The 24251-nt window shown below is 42.9% G+C and overlaps 1 protein-coding gene and 1 long non-coding RNA gene across 2 annotated transcripts in view; one reads left to right on the forward strand and one right to left on the reverse strand.

Annotated features, from left to right (window-relative positions):
• IQCK (IQ motif containing K) overlaps nt 1–24251 on the reverse strand; it is a 102041-nt gene that overhangs the window by 52332 nt on the left and 25458 nt on the right. The window contains exon 4 of the mRNA XM_082714956.1: nt 14519–14603. Within this exon, the coding sequence (XP_082571082.1) occupies nt 14519–14603 (85 nt within the window). The remainder of the gene's footprint in view (nt 1–14518; nt 14604–24251) is intronic.
• On the forward strand, nt 19204–23665 carry LOC309855069. Its single transcript, XR_014306598.1, has 3 exons — nt 19204–19296; nt 19638–19782; nt 23581–23665. It is a non-coding gene; the product is annotated as an uncharacterized lncRNA (long non-coding RNA).

Consider the following 24251-nt stretch of genomic DNA (forward strand, 5'->3'; position numbering starts at 1 on the left):
GTAGGCAGAGAGGCAGGCAGAGAGAGAGAGAGGAGGAAGCAGGCTCCCTGCAGAGCAGAGAGCCCGATGTGGGGCTCGATCCCAGGACTCTGGGATCATGCCCTAAGCTGAAGGCAGAGACTATAACCCACTGAGCCACCCAGGCGCCCCTGTCTCACTATCTTTAAAACAAAAACAAACCAAAAAACACATGCACACACAGAACGAGATATTATTACACACCCACAAAAACGGCTAAAATTAAAAAGACCGACCATGCTATTTACAGGTAAGGACACGGAGCAATGGGAACTCTCCTACATTTCTAGTAGGAATGCAAAATGGCTTTGTTTTGTTTGTTTTTTAAAGATTTTATCCATTCATTTGACAGATAGAGATCACAAGTAGGCAGAGAGAGAGAGAGAGAGAGAGAGGAAGGGAAGCAGGCTCCCTGCTGAGCAGAGAGCCTGATGCGGATCTCGATCCCAGGACCCTGAAATCATGACCTGAGCTGAAGGCAGAGGCTTTAACCCACTGAGCCACCCCATTTTGTTTTGTTTTTAAAAGGGAGAGATGTGGTTCTAAGGACAGTCTGACCTGGGCTTAAAACTCTGGCCCTACCACTTACCACTGTGTGATGTTGGGCAAGTCAGTTAGGGTTTCTAAGTCTTTGTTGGTTCATCTACACATGAGATAATAGTAGTAATACCTGCTTCCTTTACAGCATCAGCATACAGCATAAAGGAGACAATGCTAGTAAGTGCTTAGTTTGGTGCGTGGTACGCAGCAAGTAACCAAAAATGCTAGATTTTGCTGTTCTTCCCCTCCACCCCCAAGATGTATTTATTTATTTGGAGGGAGAGAGTGAGCGAGCACAGGAGCAGGGGAGGCGTAAGGAGAGAGGGAAAGTACTTCAACCAGACTCCCCACTGAGCTGGAACCCCGACGCGGGGCTTGATCCCAGGACCCTGAGATCAGACCTGAGCCGAAATCAAGACTTGGCCACTTAACCAACTGAGCCACCCAGGCACCCCTAGATTTTGCTATTCTTAATTTTGCTAACATTCTTCTGTTATTGCTGCCTCTGAGTTCGTCAAGGGACAGAGGAGCTCTGTTTGTAAAGTATGCAGCCCTGTTCTTCGCAAGGAGAAGGTCCTCAATACATGTCTGTCAAATGAAAGAGTGAACAAATGGAGTCACAGATCAACGGAAGGCGTAAGGCCACTATTGGAGTGGAGCTGGCAGAAGGGTGGAGAGCAGCCATCCTTGGGAGCATTCCACTTCAAATGCTAGGGGTCTGATATCGGAATCCTCAGCCTAAGACCAAGACCTCTACAATGTTGAGAAGGTCAAGACTTTTATTCCACTGGATCACTGGGGTTTGTACAGGTGGCCTTTAACTCCCTAACAGTTTATAAACATCCCCTATGGGTTAGAAAATGCTCAAAACCAGTTTCACTACGTAGGATTCACAAATACCTCCAAGACAGCCCAACAGAAAGGGCTGTTTGGGATTGGATCTTCTGGTTGGGAAGGTAAGGTGAAAGAGACTAAAACTATATCCATAGGCCAGCAAACACCAAGAGGATACCACAAGATGATAAATCTTTCCACGTGGAGTTGCCACTAGAGGAACCCAGGGCTGAGACTGCTTATCAAACCACAAAGGTCGTGACCAGCAACTCGGAGGCTGAGATGCGGCTGTGCACCATCAAGAGGAAAACTGGGGGTAATTTGATGCAGTGCCCCATTTTCAGCATTCCTTTTACACAATACAATGTCTGACGTTTGCCAGCGAAGTCTGCCCACCTGCCAGCACATATCAGCGCTCAGAAGAGAAATTCCAAACGAAGAAAATCTTTTCTGTCCAATACTCAGATGAACTAAAGATACCCTTCGGCTGATGCTGTCCTTTCAAGCCTGTTTGGGGGATTGTAATTTCCCATAGCACACTTCATTTCTTCACATTATGAGGCTTGGTGCAGAGGTGGCTCACGAAGGCCAATGCTAAAATGAATACATTTTTCTCAAGTGTAATCTCTGGGGGATTAATGAGCACAGCTGTTGAGTTCAAGGATCCTGGGACAAAAGCACCTCCCCACAGAAATCCCTGTTTAAGTGACTGCGTAAATCCCAGAGAAGGACTTTGAAAATGGAACAAAAGCAATTTGTTCTTCTTTGTTTTCAAATGGCCTCATTAGAGAGATCATTTAAAGGATTCAGTTATTCACTAAAATATTTATTATGTAAGATATGCCAGCCAATGTTCTAGGGGCTGGGGATACAAGATGAACAGGTCAAGCAACCTCTATCCTCCTGGAGCTCGCTTTGGTTAGGGTGACAGGCAATGGATAAACAAATGAATAACTAATATAATGTCAGGTAACTAGTAAGTGATGGGCAGAAAATAAAGCATAGTAAGAGGCTGGAAAATGATGAGTCGGTGCTATTTTAGAAAGGGTAACCAGGAGAGACATTCAAGAGAATCCTGAACTAAGCAAGAGAGGATACCATGGCTGAGAGTTGCCAAGTACAAAGAACAAACAGCAAGTGCAAAGGCCCTGAGGCAGGAGCATGCTTGGTGTTCCTGAGCTACTCCAAAGAGGCCACTATCTGGCTTTCGAAAAAGATGCTCTGGGGGTGCTTGGCTGGCCCAGTCAGCAGAGCATCAAACTTCTGATCTTCAGGTTGCTTGACTTCAAGGGCCATGTTGGGCATGAAGCTTACTTTAAAAAAAAAAAAAGAAAAAAAAGAAAAGAAAAGATGTCCCATGAAGTAAGATGGAACCGGTAATACTAATAAAATAATAACAGTAACAACAACAGCTAATATTTATTGTGGATTTACTATGTGCCTGACACTGCACTAAGGCCCAAATGTGGACTAACCACCTGATTTCATCTTAATAGTCCCGTTTTATGAGCAGGAAACTGTCATTCCAAAGTCAGCCCACCCAAAGTCATCAATAACCTGATGTACAGATTCAAACAGATCTGTCTGCTGGTACAGTCCATATTATTAACAAATAGCCATAAGGCTTGTTTTACATAGAAGAAAACAAGTCCTTCCACTCAGCCACAACTTTCAAAAACAAGAAAGTTAAGGCTAATGATGAGACCTTCAAGTGATCTTTCAAAAACAATTTTTTGGGGGGTCATGCCCAACAATCCAGCCAGCTGCCCGAAGTAGACAAAAATTTCTCTTCCTCTGGGTAGAGAGCCTCAAGTTGGAAGTGCTGCTTTCTGCAGAAAAATATGGGAGGAACCACAAAACTTTTTCTTTGTGTTCTTGAAGCGTCTTTTCACAGTTGCTTGGTTTTTATCTTGGGCTGTTTTCGTCCCCCATTTCCTACCTAACTATATAGGTCATCTCTAAATAGAAAGGAGTGGTTTTTCAGGAGGGAAAATATCAAGTTAAATCAAATCAAACACAGTTGAACACCCATCTCTTTCTTTTTCTTTCTTTTTTTTTCTTATTGTGGTAAAATACACTTAACACAAAATTTACCACCTTAACCATTCTTAAGCATACAGTACAGTAGTATTAAGCCCATTCACAGGACCTTTCGCATATTTTAAAACTAAAACTCCATAACCACTGAGCCCTAACTCCCCATTTAACCTCTCCCCAGCCCCTGGCAACCACCCTTATACCTTCTGTCTTCATGTTGCTTACAGTACACGTCTTTTTGTGACTGGCGCATTTCACTTAGCCTTACCCACACTGCCGCTTACGACAGATTTCTTTCCTCTTTAAGGGGGACTAACATGACACTGCACATGTATACCACACTTCCCTTATCCATTTATGTGCCGATAGACACTTGAGGTGCTCCCACATTTTAGGCAGTGCCAATACTGCTATGAACACGGGTGTACAAATATCTATTTGGGACCCCACTCTCAATTCTTGTAGAATACATGCCACTTTTTATTTAGAATCTTCAGAATGCCAATATTTCTCCCCTGCCTTTTAAATTGTCAGCCGATCGGATGGGTTTTCTCTAGTGAAGTCTAACACATGGGCTGTGAAAGGCTTTCTTTGTTCTTGAAATCAAACCGTTCTCCAAATGACCTGTGGTCTATTATTTCTTATTAATTAAGACTGTAACAGGAGAGCTATAGGCAAAATAAGCAAACTTTCTTACAACCTACAATATTATTTGAGCATAAATACCTAGATCTTTTCTAAACACACACACACACACCCTAAAAAGGCTCATGAGACCAAATTTGAACTAAAGAGGAAAAGGGTACAGAAAGTATCATGGTTGAATATAGATTTCCAAGTCTTAATTTAAATAATGTTTCTATTCTTCTGTAAAAACAATATATTCTTTGTATATAATTTGAAAAATAGATAAAAGGAGAGGGTGAAAACATCACCCCTTATCCTACCTCTGAACAACTACAATATTATTTTATATATTTGTTTCTATGGACTATCTACATGTCCATTTTTTTTAAGATTTTATTTATTTATTTGACAGATCACAAGTAGGCAGAGAGGCAGGCAGAGAGAGAGAGGGGGAAGCAGGCTCCCCGCTGAGCGGAGAGCCCCAAGCACGGCTCAATCCCAGGACCCTGAGATCATGACCTGCGCTGAAGGCAGAGGCTTTAACCCACTGAGCCACCCAGGCGCCCCTGCAAAACAGTTTTTATCATCACAATTTTGCTTTAAAAAATTCCTCTATGAACAGGAAAAATTCCAGAAGGATGAATACATTAACATTTTTAAAGAAACTTCTATGTATTTTCCTTTTTTCCACAATGGAAATGTACTACTTGAACAATAAAAATAACAGATATGTTTTAGAAAAACTTCTCCTTGGGTTAGGCTTCCCCTCTCCAGCTAAGGGCAAGTCGATACAGGCTACAGTCCTCTGGGACAAACTGGAATGGTTTCCCTGCACGAGTGGACTCAGATTTTTATTTTGTACCAATATCCTCCTTCATATGCAAGCAAACAAGAGCCTAGAACTTTCTGTCTTGAAAACGATCATTGTCAGGACTCCAGATTGTGACAGAAGCCTGTATGAAGAGACTCACTGGCACTGTTGAATCCAGGGCTCCGCAGCCTTCAAGGGTCAGCCCTCTCCTGGCTCCCAGCTCTCTGGCCTCCGCATTCTCTTTTCGGTCAGTTTCTTCACTCAGTGACAAGACCTTTGCAGATAGCCTGGCCTCCCAGCTAACCCCCAGGCAAAGCAAGCTGCTCCGTCTCAACAACTCCTATGAGACTCCCACATACCTTTCACTAGGTATGACGGATTTAAGTCCCCTGCCCATCATGAATCAATTCCTGTAGCCAGAGGGAGGCAATATTCTAGTGTCTGGGGATGGACGGGGACTGTCCCATTCTAAACCTGTACTCTTTGTTCACAGCTAGCTGTTTCTCCTCGGGGGTGCCTCATCCCCCCCAGCTTGTGGCATGACAGACAAAGGTATAAAGGCACAGATTCTCATTGTTCTCTGCAGGTGGAAATCGGGATGGCCAGTTTTGGGGGGTTTTTTTGTTTGTTTTTTGTTTGTTTTTTTGGCAAAGCCACAAAGGGGCTGCCAGAGCAACCTTGTCCTGTATTGTTCACCAAAGGAACAAAAGCAGCGATGATTGATGATTGATGGGCTTTGTGATTGTCAGCCGTCACAGTGCCTGGAGGGGACATTGGTCCTGGGAGCGGGGAAGATTATACGCCATGCTGGAGTCCAGGCTGAGTTAGAGTAAAATAAAACAAATAGGCAGAAGGCATAAAACACCCGAAGCTTATTTGGACAGAATCAATATTCAGTGGATTTCTCTGGTCTCTGCCTCCTAAATCATTAAAGAAATTTCAATCCTTATGGCCCATGGGAACCTCATTTGAACTTCACAGGAGAGCAGGGTTTTCTCTGTTCTGGGTTACCTGAACAGCCTGTGTTTCAGCGGCAGAAGAGCACCATTGATGTGGTAATGCAGCTTATCACCAGCCACACTTCAGAAGGGAGAGTGCTCAGAGGACAGACTTCATTCACAATATCCAGACAGCTTTTTTAAAAAAAAAAAAAAAACATTCAGTTTTGCGTGTTGAAACAATCTGGCTTCCTAACCGTTAATCTAGTATTTTGGAAAGAAGGAACAAGAGTGTGTCTACTTTTACAAACATGTTTAACATCTAGTAATAACTACCAGGAACCTATTTCTGGGTTTGTTTTTTTTAAAGATTTTATTTATATATTTGACAGAGAGGTCACAAGTAGGCAGAGGCAGGCAGACAGAGAGGGGAAGCAGGCTCCCAGTTGAGCAGAGAGCCCGATGTGGGGCTCAATCCCAGGACCCTGAGATCATGACCTGAGCCAAAGGCAGAGGCTTTAACCCACTGAGCCACCCAGGTGCCCCCAGGAACCTATTTCTAAGGCTAATCATAAAGTCATGGCTACTGGGAATGATTCATTACACGTAGCTTTTCATACCATGTGACATTTCTTTTAATGTGGTCGGTTAAAATATATTTCTATGAGATGTCCAGCTAGTTTTATGTTAACAAGTAAGAATATCAGATTTCTGGATTTTAAAACTACCTGTCAAGAATATTATTCAGTCTTCAAGAGGATGGAAGTTCTGACACATACGACAATATAGATGAATCTTGAGGATATTACGTGAAGTGAAATAAGCCAGTCACAGAAGGACAAACACTGTATGATTCCACTTCTATGGGGTATCTAGGTAGTCAAACCACAGAGACAGAAAGTAGAAGGGTGGCTGACAGGGGCTGGGGGGAAGGGGGGCATGGGGAGGAGTTATTGTTTGGTGGGGACAGAGCTTCAGTTTAGAAAGAAGAAAGTTCTAGAAATGGATGGTGGTGATGGTTGCACAAATGTGAATGTACTTACTGTCACTGAACTGTACAACTAAAAAAAGGTTAAAATGGTAAATTCCCTGATATATATAGTTTACCATACAAAACAATTTTGTGGGGGGCTCTATTTTCCCCTCATGGTGTTTAAGACAGTACAAGTAAAGGTTTTCATTCATTGCAAACTCTTCATGGTAAGTGCAATAAGACTACCCGGGAGTGTGTAGGGAGAGAGTGTTTGTGCGAGTGCTACCTGTGACAGAACATGTCACTAATTCCTGAAAATCCTTTTTTCTCATCTTAGGATGTTTCGCTGTTACTCACAGAACCAGGCCAAAAATCAAGACCTTGTGTCATAAGAACACATGGTTAAAATGTATAGAATTACTTGCTTTGCATTTTTTGCCCATAATTATTCATTCATTTGCTTACATGGAATTTACCTAACAAAAAAATTCACCCTTTTTAAAGTTCACAATTCAAATTCGGTGTTTATTCACAGTTGTACCGCCATCTCCATCACCTAATTCCAGAACATTTCCATCACCTGAAACAACGCTGTTAGCAGTCACTCTCTGTTCCTCTCTTCCTCCGGTCCCTGACTGCCACTAATCTGGTTTCTAAGGATTTACCTATTCTGGACATTTTATTTAAATGGAATATATGACCTCTTACGTCTGGCTCCTTCTACTTAGCATCATGTGCTCAAGGCTCATCCAACTCGTAGTGTGGATCAGTACTTCGTTCCTTTTCATGGCTGAATAACGTTCCACCCTATGGTTGTACCACATTTTATGTATCCATTCATCAGTTGGTGGATGTTTTGTTTCCCACATTTTGCCTATTGTGAATAATGCTTCCATGAACATTCATGTATAAGTGTTTGTATGGACAGATGCTTTCAATTACCTCAAATATATACCTAAGAGGATGACTGCTGAGTCATGGAGCAGTGACTCAATGTTTAGATTTTTGACAAACGGCCAAACTGCTTTCCAAAGTGGCTGCACCATTTCCCATTCTTGCCAGCAGTGTGCGAGCTCTTGCAAGATCTCTACATTCTCGCCAACACTGTTACTGCCTTTTGGATCTTAGCCATGCTGGTGGGTGTGAAGTCGCATCTCACAGTGGTTTTGCTTTGCATTTCCTACATCTTTTCATGTGCCTCTTGGCCATTTGTGGATATTCTTTGAAGAAGTGTCTATGGGAATCCCTTGCCAGTTTTGTAACTCGGTTATTTGTCAGGCTGTGAGAATTCTTTATCTATTCAGGATATTATACCCTTATCTGATATATGATTTGCATTTTTTTTTTCCATTCTGTGGATTGTCTTTTCGTTCACTTGATGGTGTTCTTAGAAGCCAAAAGCCTGGATTTGGGTTTTTTGTTTTTTTTCTTTAAGATTTTATTTTATTTATTTGAGAGAGAGAGAGAGAGTGCAAGCACAAGCTGGTGGGAGGGCAGGAGCAGAGAAAGAGGGAGAAGCAGACTCCTTGCTGAGCAGGGAACCTGATAAGGGGCTTGATCTCAGGACCCTGATATCATGACCTGAGCTGAAGGCAGACAATAGACTGAGCCACCCAGGAGCTCCAAAAGTTTGTGTGTGTGTGTGTGTGTGTGTGTGTGTGTGTGTTTAAGATTTATTTATTTTTATTTTAGAAAGAGAGTGGAGGATGAGAGAACAGGGTAAAGGAAGAAGGAGAGGGAGAGAATCTCAAGCAGACTCCCCGCTGAGCATAGTGCCCAATGTGGGGCTTGATCTCACAATCCTGAGATAGTGACCTGAGCCAAAATCAAGGGTCAGACACTTAACCAACCGAGACACCCAGGCACCCCAAGAGCAAAAAATTTTTAATTTTGATGAAATCCAATGGACTTTTCTTGTCACTTGTGCTCTTTGTTATGTAAACTGTTGTTTAGCCCAAAGTCAGAAAATTCACACCTACGTCTTCTTTTCAGACTTTTATAGTTTTAGCATTTTCATTTAGGTCTTTAATTTTGGATTAATTTTTGTATATGGTATGAGGTAGGGGAATCTAACCTTAGTCTTTTGGATGTGGATATTCAGAAATTCCAGGACTATGAGTCGAAAAGACTATTGTTTGTTTGTTTTTTTTTTAAGATTTTATTTACTTGACAGAGATCACAAGCAGACAGAGAGGCAGGCATAGAGAGAGGGAAGCAGGCTCCCTGCTGAGCAGAGAGCCCGATGTGGTGCTCGATCCCAGGACCCTGGGACCATGACCTGAGCTGAAAGCACAGGCTTTAACCCACTGAGCCACCCAGGTGCCCCTGAAAAGACTATTCTTTCCTCATCAAACGGTCTTGACACTCTTGAAAAAAATCAATAGGCCATAAATGGAAGAGTTTATTTCTGTACTCTCAATTCCATTCCATTGATCTATGCCTACCCTTAAGCCATTAGCACTCGATTACTATAGTTTCATAGTAAGTTTTGCAATAGAGAAATGTGAGTCCTCTGATTTTGCTCTTTTTCAAAACTGTTTGGGCTCTACATGAAAATGTAAAATTTTCATACAAATTAGGATCTGCTTGTCAATTTCTGTTAAAAAATATCAGTAGGGATTTTGATAGAGATTGCACTGAATCTGCAGATCAATGTATACTGTCATCTTTACAACATCAGGTCTTCCAGTCGATGGACAGAGGCTATCTTTCCACTTGTTTGGGTCTTTCTAAATTTCTTTCGGTGATATTTTGTAGTTTTCAGCATGTAAGTCTTGCACTTCTTTTGTGAAATTTCTTCCTAAGTATTTTGTTCCTTTTTTTTTTTTAATTTAATTTTCTTTTGTTAGTGTCTCAAAATTCATTGTTTATGTACCACACCAGTGCTCCGTGCAATATGTTCTTTTTGATGGTATTACAAATGGAATTATTATATTAATTTCATTTTCAGATTGCTCATTGCTAAGTACATATAAATATGATTGATTTTTTGTATGCTAATTTGGTATCCTGCAACCTTGCTGGACTTGTTTATCCTAATTTTTAATTTTTTTTTTTAGTGAATTACTTAGGAACTTCCGTATAGAAGGTCATGTTTATATAGAGAATAGAGATAGTTTTACTTCCTCCTTTCTGGTTGGAATGCCTTTTATTCCTTTTCTTGCCTAACTTCCTTGGTTAAAACCTCTAGTGCTGTGTTGAACTGAAGTAGAGAGAGTATCTTTTTTTCATTCCCAATCTCAGGGGGAAAACATCTAGTCTTTCATCTTAAATATGTTGTTAGCTGTGGAATTTGGTAACTACCCTTTATCAAGTTGAAGAAGTTCCTTCCTATTCATAATTTGGATAAAAGCCTGTTGGAACGGGGCACCTGGGTGGCCCAGTGGGTTAAGCCTCTGCCTTCGGCTCAGGTCATGATCCCAGGGTCCTGGGATTGAGCCCTGCATCGGGCTCTCTGCTCCATGGGGAGCCTGCTTCCTCCTCTCTCTCTCTCTTCCTGCCTCTCGGCCTACTTATGATCTCTCTCTGTCAAATAAATATATAAAATCTTAAAAAAAAAAAAAGCTTGTTGGATTTTGTCAGATGTTCTTTCTGCATCCACAACATGGCTTAAATCAATCTGAAATTAAGGAAAGCCATACTGCATTCTCTTTGTAAAGACTTTGTTCAATGTATAGAAGGCTATGGTCTCCCTAATTCTCCATCCACAGTTAACAGCTTCTGTCAGATGGCTTCGTTTCCTTTCAGGTAATTTCCTATCCTATGTGTGTGTATGTATGTGTGTGTGTAGCTGTCCAAAATATATGTTTTTCTTTTTTTTTTTAAAGATTTTATTTATTTATTTGACAGAGAGAGATCACAAGTAGGCAGAGAGGCAGGCAGAGAGAGAGAGGAGGAAGCAGGCTCCCCGCTGAGCAGAGAGCCCGATGTGGGGCTCGATCCCAGGACCCTGGGATCATGACCTGAGCTGAAGGCAGAGGCTTTAATCCACTGAGCCACCCAAGCGCCCCAAAATATATGTTTTTTTAAAAAATATATTTATTTATTTATTTGAGAGAGAGCGCATGCCCACATGTACAAGTTTGTGGCGGGCAAAGGGAGAGCGAATCCTGAAGCAAACTCCCTGCTGAGCACATTGAGCCCTGCATAGGCTCAATCTCAAGACCCTGAGATCATGTGACCCGAGCCAAAATCAGAAGCTGGCCACTTAACTGACTAAGCCACACCTATACAATACATGTTTTAATAAAAAATGGTATAATATATATACATATATGAGTGTGTGTGTGCTATTTTCTCTTGAGATACCATCTTGTTCCCAGCAGATATTCCAGCATCCCATCTTTCTTTTTCTTTTTGTTTCCATCTTTTTTTTAAGGATGGGATCAAGTCCCTCCTTTTTTTTTGTGGAAACTTCTGAGGCTGGCCCACACATCTTTCCTTCTGGTAACAACTTAGGATCTTACCCCCCTACTTGGCACTCTTCAGCACATGTATATGCATATGTGTGTGTATATATACACACAGAAGATGTTTGGATTTGAACCACCCAAACTCTTACCACTACACATCTTTTGTACCATAAGGAACGTTCCCAGCTATTGTTGTGATGATGGTGATTTGAACCACTTTGACATTTTTATATGGTAGGGTTTGCTCGTGAATGGGCTGAATTCAGCTGTCATGCAGACTACAGAGAGTCCCCAACTTAAAATGATTACACTTTATACAATGATTTGAAAGCCATATGCCTTAGTAGAAACTGTACTTTAAAATTTTTTATAGCTTTTTTTTTTAAGATTTTATTTATTGGGGTGCCTGGGTGGCTCAGTGGGTTAAGCCACTGCCTTCGGCTCAGGTCATGATCTCGGGGTCCTGGGATTGAGTCCCACATCGGGCTCTCTGTTCAGCAGGGAGCCTGCTTCCCTCTCTCTCTCTGCCTGCCTCTCTGTCTACTTGTGATCTCTCTCTGTCAAATAAATAAATAAAATCTTTTAAAAAAAAGATTTTATTTATTTATTTGACAGACAGAGATCACAAGTAGGCAGAGAGGCAGGCAGAAAGAGAGAGAGTAAGAGAAGCAGGCCTCCTGCTGAGCAGAGAGCCCTATGCGGGGCTCCATCCCAGGACCCCGGGATCATGGACCTGAGCTGAAAGCAGAGGCTTTAACCCACTGAGCCATCTAGGCACCCCTGTACTTTAAATTTTGAATTTTGATCATTTCCTGGGTGAGTGATACGCCACACAATACTCTCGTGATCCTAGGCAATAGCAGCGAGCCGCATCTCCCAGCCAGCCAGCCTCTCACCAGGGTCAATAACTAACACAGTGATGACCATTCTGTAGCCATGCAACTATTCTCTTTTTCACTTGCAGTGCAATATTCAATAAGTTCCACGAGCTATTCAATACTTTATTATAAAATAGACTTTACAGCGGATGAGCCTGCCCAACTGTCAGCTAACGTAAATGTTTTGAGCACGTTTATAGGCAAGGCTAGGCTATGATGTCCAGAGGGTTTAGGTGTGTTAAATGCATTTTCAACTCACAGTATTTTCAATTTATAGTGGGTTTATCAGGATGTTGCCCCATGACAAGTAGAGAAAGATCTCTCTGTTTTTCATGCTGTGCCCATAACACAGGCCCCTGAGTGTGAACGTCTTACTGCATGGGAAGATCAGGGACAGAACCTCCCCTCTTCCTGTTAACACTGTTAACACTGGTTATATTACAGGCTTCTGAGTATGATTTGGTATGAAGAAAGGGCTTTGCTGTTTTTAAAGAAACGAAACCTGAGAATCACTATTTTATTGCATTTTGCTCTTTCTGTTTCACTAAAAGGATCAGAAATTGGGAAAGTAAAACGGCTAATTCTAGTGTAACAAGTGTAAGTCTTACAAATGAAATACGCGGCCGACAAAGGCGGAGCTCAGAAAGCGTGTGGAAGCCTGGAATCATTCACCTCGCTTGGGCGTCCCGGAACTTCAGCTAACCCGCTGATGTTCAATCATGAAGGAAAAAGACCACAGGTATAAAGTATGTATGAAATGCTGAAAACCTATGTCGTCAAAAGTTCTATCTAAATCGTGGGGTATAATAGAGGGTTTTATCATCGGTTTTTAACTCCTTGGGAGCAAACGGCTCCTTGTAATGTCTGAGTCTATTAATTAACCTCCACACCTGACTTCAAGCCATGGGTTTAGGAATGTGCCACGTACAAAGGAGTGACTGGACGATATTGCCTGAGACAGAAGGAAGCTCCTTGTAATAAAGGACAAGTCCCACTTAATGGTCACTTAACAAATATTTCACTTGTTGATTTATTAATTGTGTCTCATTAGAATAAATCTGACTTCTTCATGGAGAACAGTTTGCTGGTGTGTTCCCCTCAGCCTGCTTCTCCTGTGGTCATTTTGAAGAGTGCATCAACCTGCATCTTGGGTTTCCTTGTAAATCCATGGAGACCTTCTCTGTGGCGATCTACCACCCCTGAAATCAATTCTAAACTCACTCCACTGATGTCTAACACTCAGATTTGGATGGAGACATGCTTCTACCTAGAATGGGAGCTTCATGTTTACCTGGAAGCTTCTTTTTACATTTTTTTTAAAGATTTTATTTATTTATTTATTTATTTATTTGACAGAGAGCGACGCAGCGAGAGAGTGAACACAAGCAGGGGGAGTGGCAGAGGGAGAAGCAGGCTTCCCACCAAGCAGGGAGCCTGATGTGGGACTCAATCCCAGGACCCTGGGATCATGACCTGAGCCAAAGGCAGATGCTTAACAACTGAGCCACCCAGGCGCCCCTACCTCGAAACTTCTTAACATTGATACTCTGCCAACAAATCGAACAGGATGTACATGTTTTAGCACGAGATACACATGCCACTCTCATATGTATTTGGTAAGAATTTTTCAAAGCAAACCCTTCCTGAAGAGTCACATGACAATATGGGTCAGGAATTTTAGAAAGGAACTCATCTTTTGACCTAGAAATTCTACGTCTACAATTCGTCCTACAGAAACAACCAGACAAGTGTGCAAAGATGCCTCCACAAAGGTATCTATTACAGCATTCATTAGAATAATGATAAACTGGGAATAACCAATGACTAGAAATGAAAGCTTTCGAAAGAAAAGGTCACTTCTAGCATATGATACATGTTTATATGTTATTCTATCTTTTAAGATTTTTTAAGCTTTATTGTATTTTTTTCATTTGAATTCCAGTGTAGTGAACATGCAGTGTTATATAAATTTTAGTGTACAATATAGCCATTTGATGGTTCCATGTATGATTCAGTGCTCAGCAAGAAAAATGTACTCTTAATCTCCTTCAACCATTTTGCCTACACAAAAATGCCAACAATTACTTTGGGGTAATAGTTTCAGTGCCTCAAAAATTTTTATTTGCTCTACTTGAGTAATTTTCTATTTCTCTTTTCTAAAATGAACATGGTATTGCTCTTTGCATGTATATAATGATATTTTTTAGGTAATACAGACCAGTAAGCCCAACATTAAAAGGTTGGAGGGTACTTTTAATGATAACTGCAACACAGGTTTTGGTAAAAATTCTAAATCACTCTTTGTATTTTACAGAGAGTCCTATTTCTGAGGTTTGGATGTTAGCTGTAGTACCCTCTATTTCAAATTCATCTAACAGTTTTCCCATGGGCCCTCCACATCACAAAAATTCCCCATCAGGCCAAACGCCATAATCGCACATGACTCTTACCAGATAGGCTCTCCAGAAGGATTGAATGCACAGCGCTGCCTCTTCCTCTGTCAGCAGGAGGGACAGTGGGACTGGCGGCCGGGGGCTGAAAAGCAATCAAATGGTCATATGCCCATGAGAATCCATCCTTCAGCCTCAGCGAGCCCTTTGACAACATAATGGCCTCTCTGATTAAGCGCCTCATCCATTTCCATTCTTAGAAAGCAACAATGCCAGTTTTGATAGAGAAGTTTAGCCTTGAGTTATCGCGTCTAATTTTAAAATCTGAGATGAATTCATTTTGCTTTGTTTTTAACCAGCGTACTCTGAAATCACTGGGAGCCCGCGCTGTTCTGAAAGGCTCCAGCTGCTAAAGCTGCATGTGAGTCCTAAAGGTGGGACATCCGTAAGGCTCTATAGATGTAAAACAGGAGACAAAGCAGGAGCGGCTCTTAAATACTGCATTATAACTGAGACATAATAAAGGATTCTTTTTCTACCATTCTACTGAAGGGAAATTAAGTAGTTCATATCTTTCCTGAAGGCAAAATTATTGGAATCTATCTCTGATAAATTGTGTGTGCATTCCAGTTTAATGTGGCTTGAGTTTGGGCGTATATATATTTTTTTAAAGATTTTTAAAAAAAATTTATTTGACAAAGAGAGATCATAAGTAGGCAGAGAGGCAGGCAGAGAGAGGGGGGTAAGCAGGCTCCTCGCTGAGCAGAGAGCCCGATGGGGGGCTCAATCGCTGGACCCTGAGACCATGACCTGAGCCGAAGGCAGAGGCTTTAACCCACTGAGCCACCCCTTGGGCATATTTTTAAGTTAAGTTCTGTTACTACATCTTAATAGGCAATAAAATATCTCAAGTGCTGGGTCAGATGACATTGTTTGCTCTTGTGGGATTTTTCAGATTGTGATGGGATGTTTGATCATAGATAACACATTTAAAAATCATGGCGAAATGCTCTTTTCCTTCCCCCTCCCCTTAAAAGTTGCATAGAGAGACTAACTCCTGACAAGATCTTAGAAGTATGATTTAATTCTGGTTCCTTCTGTTTCTCTAAAGCACAGCTGCCTCTGGAAAGAAAATTTAAGCCTTTTTAGATATGAGTACAAAGAAATAAACCTCAGAAAGGATGTGGGTCACATGGAGGCTGCTCCCAGGATCCTGCTTTGACTTTCCAAGTCAGGGGTTCTTAAGTTCCCGGGCCTTAGAGTTCTCCCTAACAATAGCCATCATTTGAATTTATAGTAACTCCCATCATACAGAGAGGCTGACTAATTGGCCCAAGGTCACACAGCTTGTAGGTGGCCTAGCTGGGATCTGAGCCCAGATCCACTGGATCCCAAAGCCTAGGTAGGCTTCCCTCTCAATGCTCTGCTGACACCAGACTTTCCCTGGGCAAACACTCGCAGATGCGGAGCCTGGCCCAGACTGCAAAGCTAAGAGGCAACATTGCATAGATTCTCCAGGATGTGTGGTCTTATTTCCCTTTAAACTCTGATTTAAAAACAACAACACAACCCACCCTTGATATAGTATGTTTGCTTGAATGAATGAATGAATGAATGTGCTTTTGAATTATTCCAGTAAAAAAGAAATCAAAGCCCAGAAGAATCTTGGGGTCACCGAGATCACTTCAAGGGAGTTTGGTATTGTTGCCAGGTTCTGGGTCTTGGGCTGTGCAGGCCCTTTCGGAGACACCAAGTAAAGAAGATTCTTCTATGTCTTTGGAGAGATGACGACACCCTCAAAATGATAGCATTGTTAGAAACCTTTCCCTAATGTTCTGTTTCCATTTTTATTTGCATGATGTGGTGGCTTTTTAAAATTTTTCTTTGGTTCTCTTTTGGTTTTCACTTCTTCTTGCCTAATATCTGGCTCTCTGGGCTGCAGTGGAACATTCATATTTTGCTGGAGGCCTGCTTTTCACAGTAAATGTCTGTGCTTATCCACTGTCCTTATTCTCAGAATCTCAGTTATATGACACCAACAGATCATATCCCTGAAGTAATTCTCTTCCACTAGTTAAAAATCAATGGCTTCCAGAGACACCTTGTGTTTCTAAGGATACTTGGTGTGCTGGCAATGGATTTACAAGACTCACATTATTGTGCATTAATACTAGCTGATATTTACCAAGAGCTTTCCGGATTCCCCTCCTATAAGCATTGCTCCTTGTGTTCCAGCCACACTGGCCCTTTTCACCTCTTTAAAGTGCCCTCCCACCTCAGGGCCTTTGCAGAGGGGCTTTCGTCTGCCTCCAAATCCCCTTACCCCAGCCAGGGGCATTGTGTACAGCTGTGCAGGTTGCTGCTTAAAGACACCCAGCCGGCGAGTCAGAGGGCACTGAAACCCAGGCCATGTTCAGGGTGTGAGGCCCATCTGACCTATGGCAGGCCCACCTTCTCCTAACTTGCTCAAAACCTTAAGGTTGGAGGTGAGGGGGCTGACACTTCCTCCTCCTGGTTCACTCTCACTCTTTCTTCTGATTATGGAAAGGTGTTCTTTGATTATATTAGGACCCAGTGGAGAGTGGAACTCTGTGTAATCTTCCTTCCTAGTCCTTGGCCCAAATCGGAGATGTAACTCTGTGTGGTTATCTGATGAATGCCCCAATCGTCAACTGGACGGAAAGCTCCACGAGGGCAGAGACCAGGCCTGTGTTTGCTCATCCTGGTAGTCCCAATGCTTAGGAATGATTCCAGAATCAAAGACATCAAAGCCAGGGAGAACCTTAGGGGTGGGGACACCATTTTTAGTGGGTACTTGATAAATATTTGTGGAATGAGCCTCTCTGCCTGGCACAGCGTCCTAAGTGCTTTCCATACATTATTTCATTAAATCCTCACAGTATCACTGTTGGTGGGGATGCAAGTTGCTGCAACCACTCTGGAAAAGAGCATGGAGGTTCCTCAAAAAGTTGAAAATAGAACTACCCCATGACCCAGCAATTGCACTACTGGGTATTTACCCTAAAGATACAAACGTAGTGATCCGAAGGGGCACGTGCACCTGAATGTTTATAGCAGCAATGTCCACAATAGCCAAACTATGGAAAGAACCTAGATGAACAGATAAAGAAGATGTGGTATATATATACACACAATGGAATACTATGCAGCCATCAAAAGAAATGAAATCTTGCCATTTGCGATGACGTGGATGGAACAAGAGGTTATCATGCTTAGCGAAATAAGTCAATCAGAGAAAGACATCATATGATCTCCCTGATATGAGGAAGTGGAGATGCAACTTGGGAGGTTTGAGGGGTAGGGAAAGAATAAATGAAACAAGATGGGATCAGGAAGGAGACAAACCATAAGTGACTCTTCATCTCACAAAACAAACAGAGGGTTGCTGGGGGGAGGGGGGTTGGTAGAAGGGCGTGGGGTAATGGACATTGGGGAAGGTATGTGCTATGGTGTGTGCTAAGTGTGTAAACCTGGTGATTCACAGACCTGTACCCCTAGGGGATAAAAAATACATTATATGTCTGTTTAAAATTAAAAAAAAAAAAACTAAATTAAAAAAATTTTTAAAAAAATCCTCACAGGGCGCCTGGGTGGCTCAGTGGGTTAAGCAGCTGCCTTCGGCTCAGGTCATGATCTCAGGGTCCTGGGATCAAGTCCCGCATCGGGCTCTCTGCTCACCGGGGAGCCTGTTTCCTCCTCTCTCTCTCTGCCTGCCTCTCTGCCTACTTGTGATCTCTCTCTGTCAAATAAATAAATAAAATCTTAAAAAAAAAAATCCTCACAGTATCTGTAATGAGCGATTGTTATCCTTCTTTTGGAATGAAGAAACCGAGGCACAGAGGTGTGAAGTGACTCATTCAAGGTCACTGACCATATCTTGCTGAGAATCTTTTGGCCCGGGGAAGCACAGAGATTGGCCTAAGGAGAAGAGAAGGCAGCTCACAAGGTCACTGATGAGGAATTCAGGGTCTCACAGCTGTGTGTGTTTAGTAGAGGAAAGCACAGTCATTTGCCTAGAAGAAAAAATGGGGGTGGGGGGTGGGGGGTGTCGTAACCACAGAAAATGCCCTCTTCATTAATTCTTACAGAAATAACTTGGCAGGTATTCATTTGTCTGACGTTCCACGGGGAAATCTGATGTCAGGACAGCAGAACAAAGCAGAGTTTGTCGCTTGTATCTGAGGGGAGATTTGATGGCGCCTTTCTGTTCGGCAGCAATTTTCCTGCCTTAAGTATATTTTTTCCTACTGATGTCATGAAATCCTCAAAGTAACAGTATTCCTGTTTCGGAATAGCAGTAGGAAAAGAGAACTGCAAATCTTGGGACAACAGGCTGAGCCAGCCTGACAAAGGGCTTTCACCAGTAATGAAACCTCGAATGGCTTTGCATCACAATGAATCTCCAAAAAGCAAAATGAGATTTCTAATAGGCCTTTAAGCAGTAATATGAGGCCACCTTTAGTGACATCCCTGCTTTCACAGCTAAATAATGGGGCGCTGTCTCGTTCCCAAACCAAGAATAAGTATGAGAGAGCCAGTGTAAATCAGGCCAAATGAAAAGGACTTAATCTTCCGAGAGTAGTCCCTGGGAATTATCAATCATTTCAGCAGGCCAGCTTGAAGGGATAGAAGCCACGTCAGGCCCTTTTCTCTCTTTTGGAATCAGTGCAACTGGCTTCAGGTCAAATAAAAATCGAGGTGGAGTAGAAGCGACCACTCGTCATTGGGGAACTCGGGTGGGGGATGATGGGCCATGTCAGTCAAAGGAGAAGGCAGCACCGGAGGCACCCCCTGAAGAGATTGCCCAGAGCAGACAGGTTTGTGTTTCTTTTCTTTCTTTTTGAGATTTATTTATTTATTTGACACACAGAGAGATCACAAGTAGGCAGAAAGGCAGGCAGAGAGAGGGGGTGGGAGGAAGCAGGCTCCCTGCTGAGCAGAGAGCCTGATGCGGGGCTCGATCCCAGGACTCTGAGACCATGACCTGGGCTGAAGGCAGAGGCCCAACCCACTGAGCCACCCAGGCGGCCCAGGTTTATGGGTTTCTACTGGCAATACAGAACCACTAAGTATGTTTCTAAGACCTGGCTTGCTGGTAACGCTCATTTGTCATATCCTTTTCCTTTTCCCAAAAAAAGATTTATTTATTTATTTTTAGAAAGAGAGCACGAGTGGGAGTGGCAGAGGAAGAGGGAGAGAGAGATTCGCAAGCAGGCTCCAACTTGGGGCCTGATCTCACAACACTGAGATCATGACCTGAGCGGAAGTTAGGAGTCTGATGATCAACCGACTGCACCCACCAGGTACTCCCCTTTTCTTTTTCTCTTAAATGTGAATCAAATATATTTGAACCGTAAGAATTGATGCCATAATTCTGAGAATTTATTTTTCTGATTCTGTGTGTATGCATAAACCCACACAATTGCTTCCTCCCTTTTGGGTGCTAAGTAAAAGATTTGCAGGGTCTAAAGAAGACACAGCATGCTTTCAAAATACACAAGGGAATCTGAAAAGTCAGTCTTTAAAAATCTCTGCATCCAGTTCTAAAACAAGAGGGACCATCCCAAAGTGGCATTTAAACAGAATAAAGGAGGAAGGAGAAAGCTTGCTTTATATTGAAAACCGAATCTTGGAATCCAAATTCTATCTGCATTTCATTAGGTAAGAGATTAAGTTGTTTTCTTGGAAGGTGAGAGCACAGCCATTGCATCACTTGGAAGGTGATGCAAAGCCATTTACAAAATGACACAGGCCCTAAATCAACCATTGTTTATATAGTCTTTCAAGAGCCTCATATCTGAAAACATCTACCCATCCCAGCAGAAGAGATTATTCAGTCCCTGATCTTGGCCTAAATGGGTTTCCCAAACATTCTGTTGGAGGCATCAGTCTTGCGTAATAAACTCCAAGTATTTGGAAGAAGAGGTTCTCTGGAATGGGGTGTCCAGATATATGGTGACCAGCCTAGGACAGACTCCTTTCTGTGATGGGAGCAAGAGCTCTGAAAGCCAGTAGGGGAGAGCCAGCTACATATCTCTCCATCAGCCTTAACATGTGTTTAGAAACCGTGGTTACTAGGATGTGATCTGGCTTTCGCCCCCTCACTAACTCCACCCTGGGAGCCCGACAAGTTGTTATTACCCCAGCATCAAGCTGAATCACCTAAGTCAGACACAGAATCGACTCCCATTTTGCCAGCCCCATCCTCGGAAGCGGCATATGGCGCCAGTCAACAGAGCTCACCTAATGATGCGAGGAGGCCAGGTGCCCACCCTGCAGATACAGCCATCTTGAAAATCAGGGTTGTGATACTCAAAAATGCGTTTTGAAAAACATGTCCAGAGTGCTGTGCTCTTTGGTCTCTCTCTCTCTTTTTTTTTTTTTTTAAAGATTTTATTTGTTTATTTGACAGACAGAGATCACAAGTAGGCAGAGAGGCAGAGAGAGAGAGAGAGAGGAGGAAGCAGGCTCTCTGCTGAGCAGAGAACCCGATGCGGGACTTGATCCCAGGACCCTGAGATCATGACCTGAGCCGAACGCAGAAGCTTTAACCCTTTGAGCCACCCAGGCGCCCTCTTCGGTCTCTTTTTAATGGGTTACGTGTTTTCTCTAATGGGACTCAAAGGAAACCTGAAGGAGACCTACCCCCTTCCCAGTCTCCGTCTTTCCACTCCAGAACATGAGCCTGGGCAAGGGTGAGCGTCTGGGAAGGGCAAACCACCTCCCTCTTCACGGCTTCCAAATCTTTTACAGGGGATCTGTACCATGGACCCCTTTTTACGCTGGCAGTTTGGATTTCTTCTCTAAATAATATTTAATGAAATATGAGAGTAAATATTTCAAAGCAAACCAATGATACTGCAATACAGTTTTCAAAAATATTTTTAAAAACTCAGTTGGTGATATAATAATACAAATGCCTCTAGAGTGTGCAGTGAGTAAGAAGAACTAAGAGGAGGTCAATTCACTAATGTTATTTGGAAGAAGTGACAGGAGTAAATGATATTTCAGGATTACCGCAACAACGAGATTGGGGTGTCAAAAAATCTGATTGCAATTAGTGATGAAGACACTGGTACTGTGGACACTCCTGAGGTTTGTTGCCCTCGCTGATAATTAAAAGTGAGACTAAATCTCAGTTAGAGGCTAATGAAAACAGAAGAGGCAATTTGTCCACCTTCAAAGTTCAGGAACCCCTGAATTACCGACAGCTGTGGCTAGAGCGAGAGAAGAGGAGGACGATGAGGTTTACATCTGGAATGAGATTGAGGACTAAAGATTTAAAACGAAACGGGACGAATTCCAATGAAATGAGACCATCTAAAAACAAGAGAGTGACCAGGAACTTAGGGAATTTGTCCAAAAAGCTATTTAAAGGGTGCCTCCCAGATGGAAGGGAGACGGTGGGGGCAGTTACTGGGGGAAAAAAATGAAAAGTTTCATATTCAAAGAAAAAGATTTAGTTATTTATTTGAAAGACAGAGTGCGCTCAATCCTGCACGTGGTGGTGGGGGAGAGGGGGCGGTGACAGGGAGGGGCAGTGGGAGAGAATCTTCAAGCACACTCCTCACAGAGCGCAGAGCCTGACGCGGGGCTCGGTTCCGTGACCCAGGAGGTCATGACCTGAGCCGAAACCAAGAGCCCGACACTTAATCGACTGGGCCACCCACGTGTCCTGAAACCTTCATATTTTTATTCCCCCAAAGTTGTAATTTTTCCATAAAGCCCTTAAATTTTCACAACAGAACTCTAATTTCTGCCAGTCCATTTCAGTAATTGGATCTCCATTCAGCCAGTTTCTCAGGCCTGAAACCTCCAGGTCATACTTGACTTCTCTCACTCCACATACAATCCATCAACAAGTCTGCTTGGTTCCAACATCAAAATATCCCAGATCCAACCTTTTCTTGTCTCCCGCACTCCAAGCTGCCATCCTGTCTGTCTGTCTGTGCTGGGATCCCCAACTGGCCACTTGTATTGTTAGAGTTGACTGATCAATTCCCCTGCCAGCTGCCAGAGTGAAGTTTTTTTTACAAGATTTATTTATTTATTTGAGAGAAAGAGAGAGAGAGTGTGTGAATGTGTGTGTGTGTGTGAGAGAGAGAGAGAGAGAGCGCAGGGGGAGGGGCAGAAGGAGAGGGGGAGAGAATCTCAAGCAGGCTCCTCGCTGACTGCAGAGCTTGACATGGGGCGAGATCCCAGGACCCTGAGATCATGAACTGAGCCAAAATCAAGAGCCGGACGCTCACCCAACTGAGCCATCCAGGTGCCCCCAGAGTGATATATTTTTTTAAAATTTTATTTATTTATTTGACAGACAGAGATCTCAAGTAGGCAGAGAGGCAGGCAGAGAGAGAGAGAGAGAGAGAGAGAGGAGGAAGTGGGCTCTCTGCTGAGCAGAGAGTCCAATGCGGGGCTTGATCCCAGGACCCTGGGATCATGGCCAGAGCCGAAAGCAGAGGCTTTAACCCACTGAGCCACCCAGGTGCCCCCAGAGTGATCTTCTTAAAAGATAAATCAGATTCCTTCCATCTTCTGCTCAAAATCCTCTAAAAGTTTTCTGTCACGCTCAGAGGAAAACAAGTAAAAGCATACTCTTTACCATGGTACTCAAAGACCCACCCACCCAAGTTGGGTACAACCTAGCCTGCCTGGCTGGCTGTATTTCCTACCACTCTCTCGGCCTCCCTCATCTCCTGTTGTCTCAGTAGTTAAGTTTGTATCTCAGGGCCTTCAGAGTGGCTATTCTCTTCACCTGGAACACTCTTCCTTCTGTTCTTTGTAAGGCTGGCTTAAGACCTCTGTGCAAATGCTACCTCCTTAGAGAAGTATACCTTCCTCGGCTTCTCTAAGCAGCAGCAGCCCTCACCGCAGCACTGGGATGCTCTGTCCACTTCCACTGCTTTATTTTTCCTCAGAGCTCTTGGGTCTTCTATACATTATATGATACGTTAGCTTAGTCTTTGACTTTATGGGGGCCAAGACTTTCTCTCTCTTGTTCTCTACTCTATCTACAGCACCTAGAAAAGTGCCTGGAAAAAAATAAGCATTCAGTAAGGTTTTTTGTTGTTTTCGTTTTTGTTTTTGTTTTTTTTTTTAAGGGAGAAGCTGACTCCCCGCCCCAGCAGGGAGCCAGATTCGGGGCCGGATCCCAGGACCATGGATGGGATCAAGACCTGAGCTGAAGGCAGACGCCCAACCATCCGAGCCACCCAGGTGCCCCGTCAATAGGTATTTTTGAAAGAATGAATATTATTATAGGTAAGAAAACAGGGGCACCTTGGTGGCCCAGTTGGTTAAGCATCCAACTCTTGGTTTCTGCTCAGGTCATGATCAGCTGGTGAGGGGAGCAAACCCTGAGTCAGGCTCCTTGCTCAGCTGGGAGTCTACATCCCTTCTGCCCCTCCCTCTGCTCGTGCTCTCTCTCAAATAAATATTACAAATTAAAAAAAAAAAAAAGAAAGAAAGAAAGATAGAGAGAAAGAAAGAAAACAGAACTTTCCTTACTGTCAGGATTTATCAGTGGTAGAGCAGATATTTGGTCTTTCTCTTGCTTGGTTATTTGGCTGTCCACATTTCATCTTGCTAAAGGAGTGACTAGTATTCTCCTAAGATTTAGGATAAAATGAAAGCTGTCATTCTTTGGACACCTACTCTGAGCCCTCTACACTGGTGTCTTTAATTTTTATCTGCTCATCATACTCTCCCCTTTCTTGTGGCATCAGCCTTCAGATTTTGCTTTGACAGCTCACCTCCCTGTGTTAGGGGGAAT

The sequence above is a fragment of the Mustela nivalis genome (assembly GCF_964662115.1).
Source record: "Mustela nivalis genome assembly, chromosome: 19".
NCBI lineage: Eukaryota > Metazoa > Chordata > Mammalia > Carnivora > Mustelidae > Mustela > Mustela nivalis.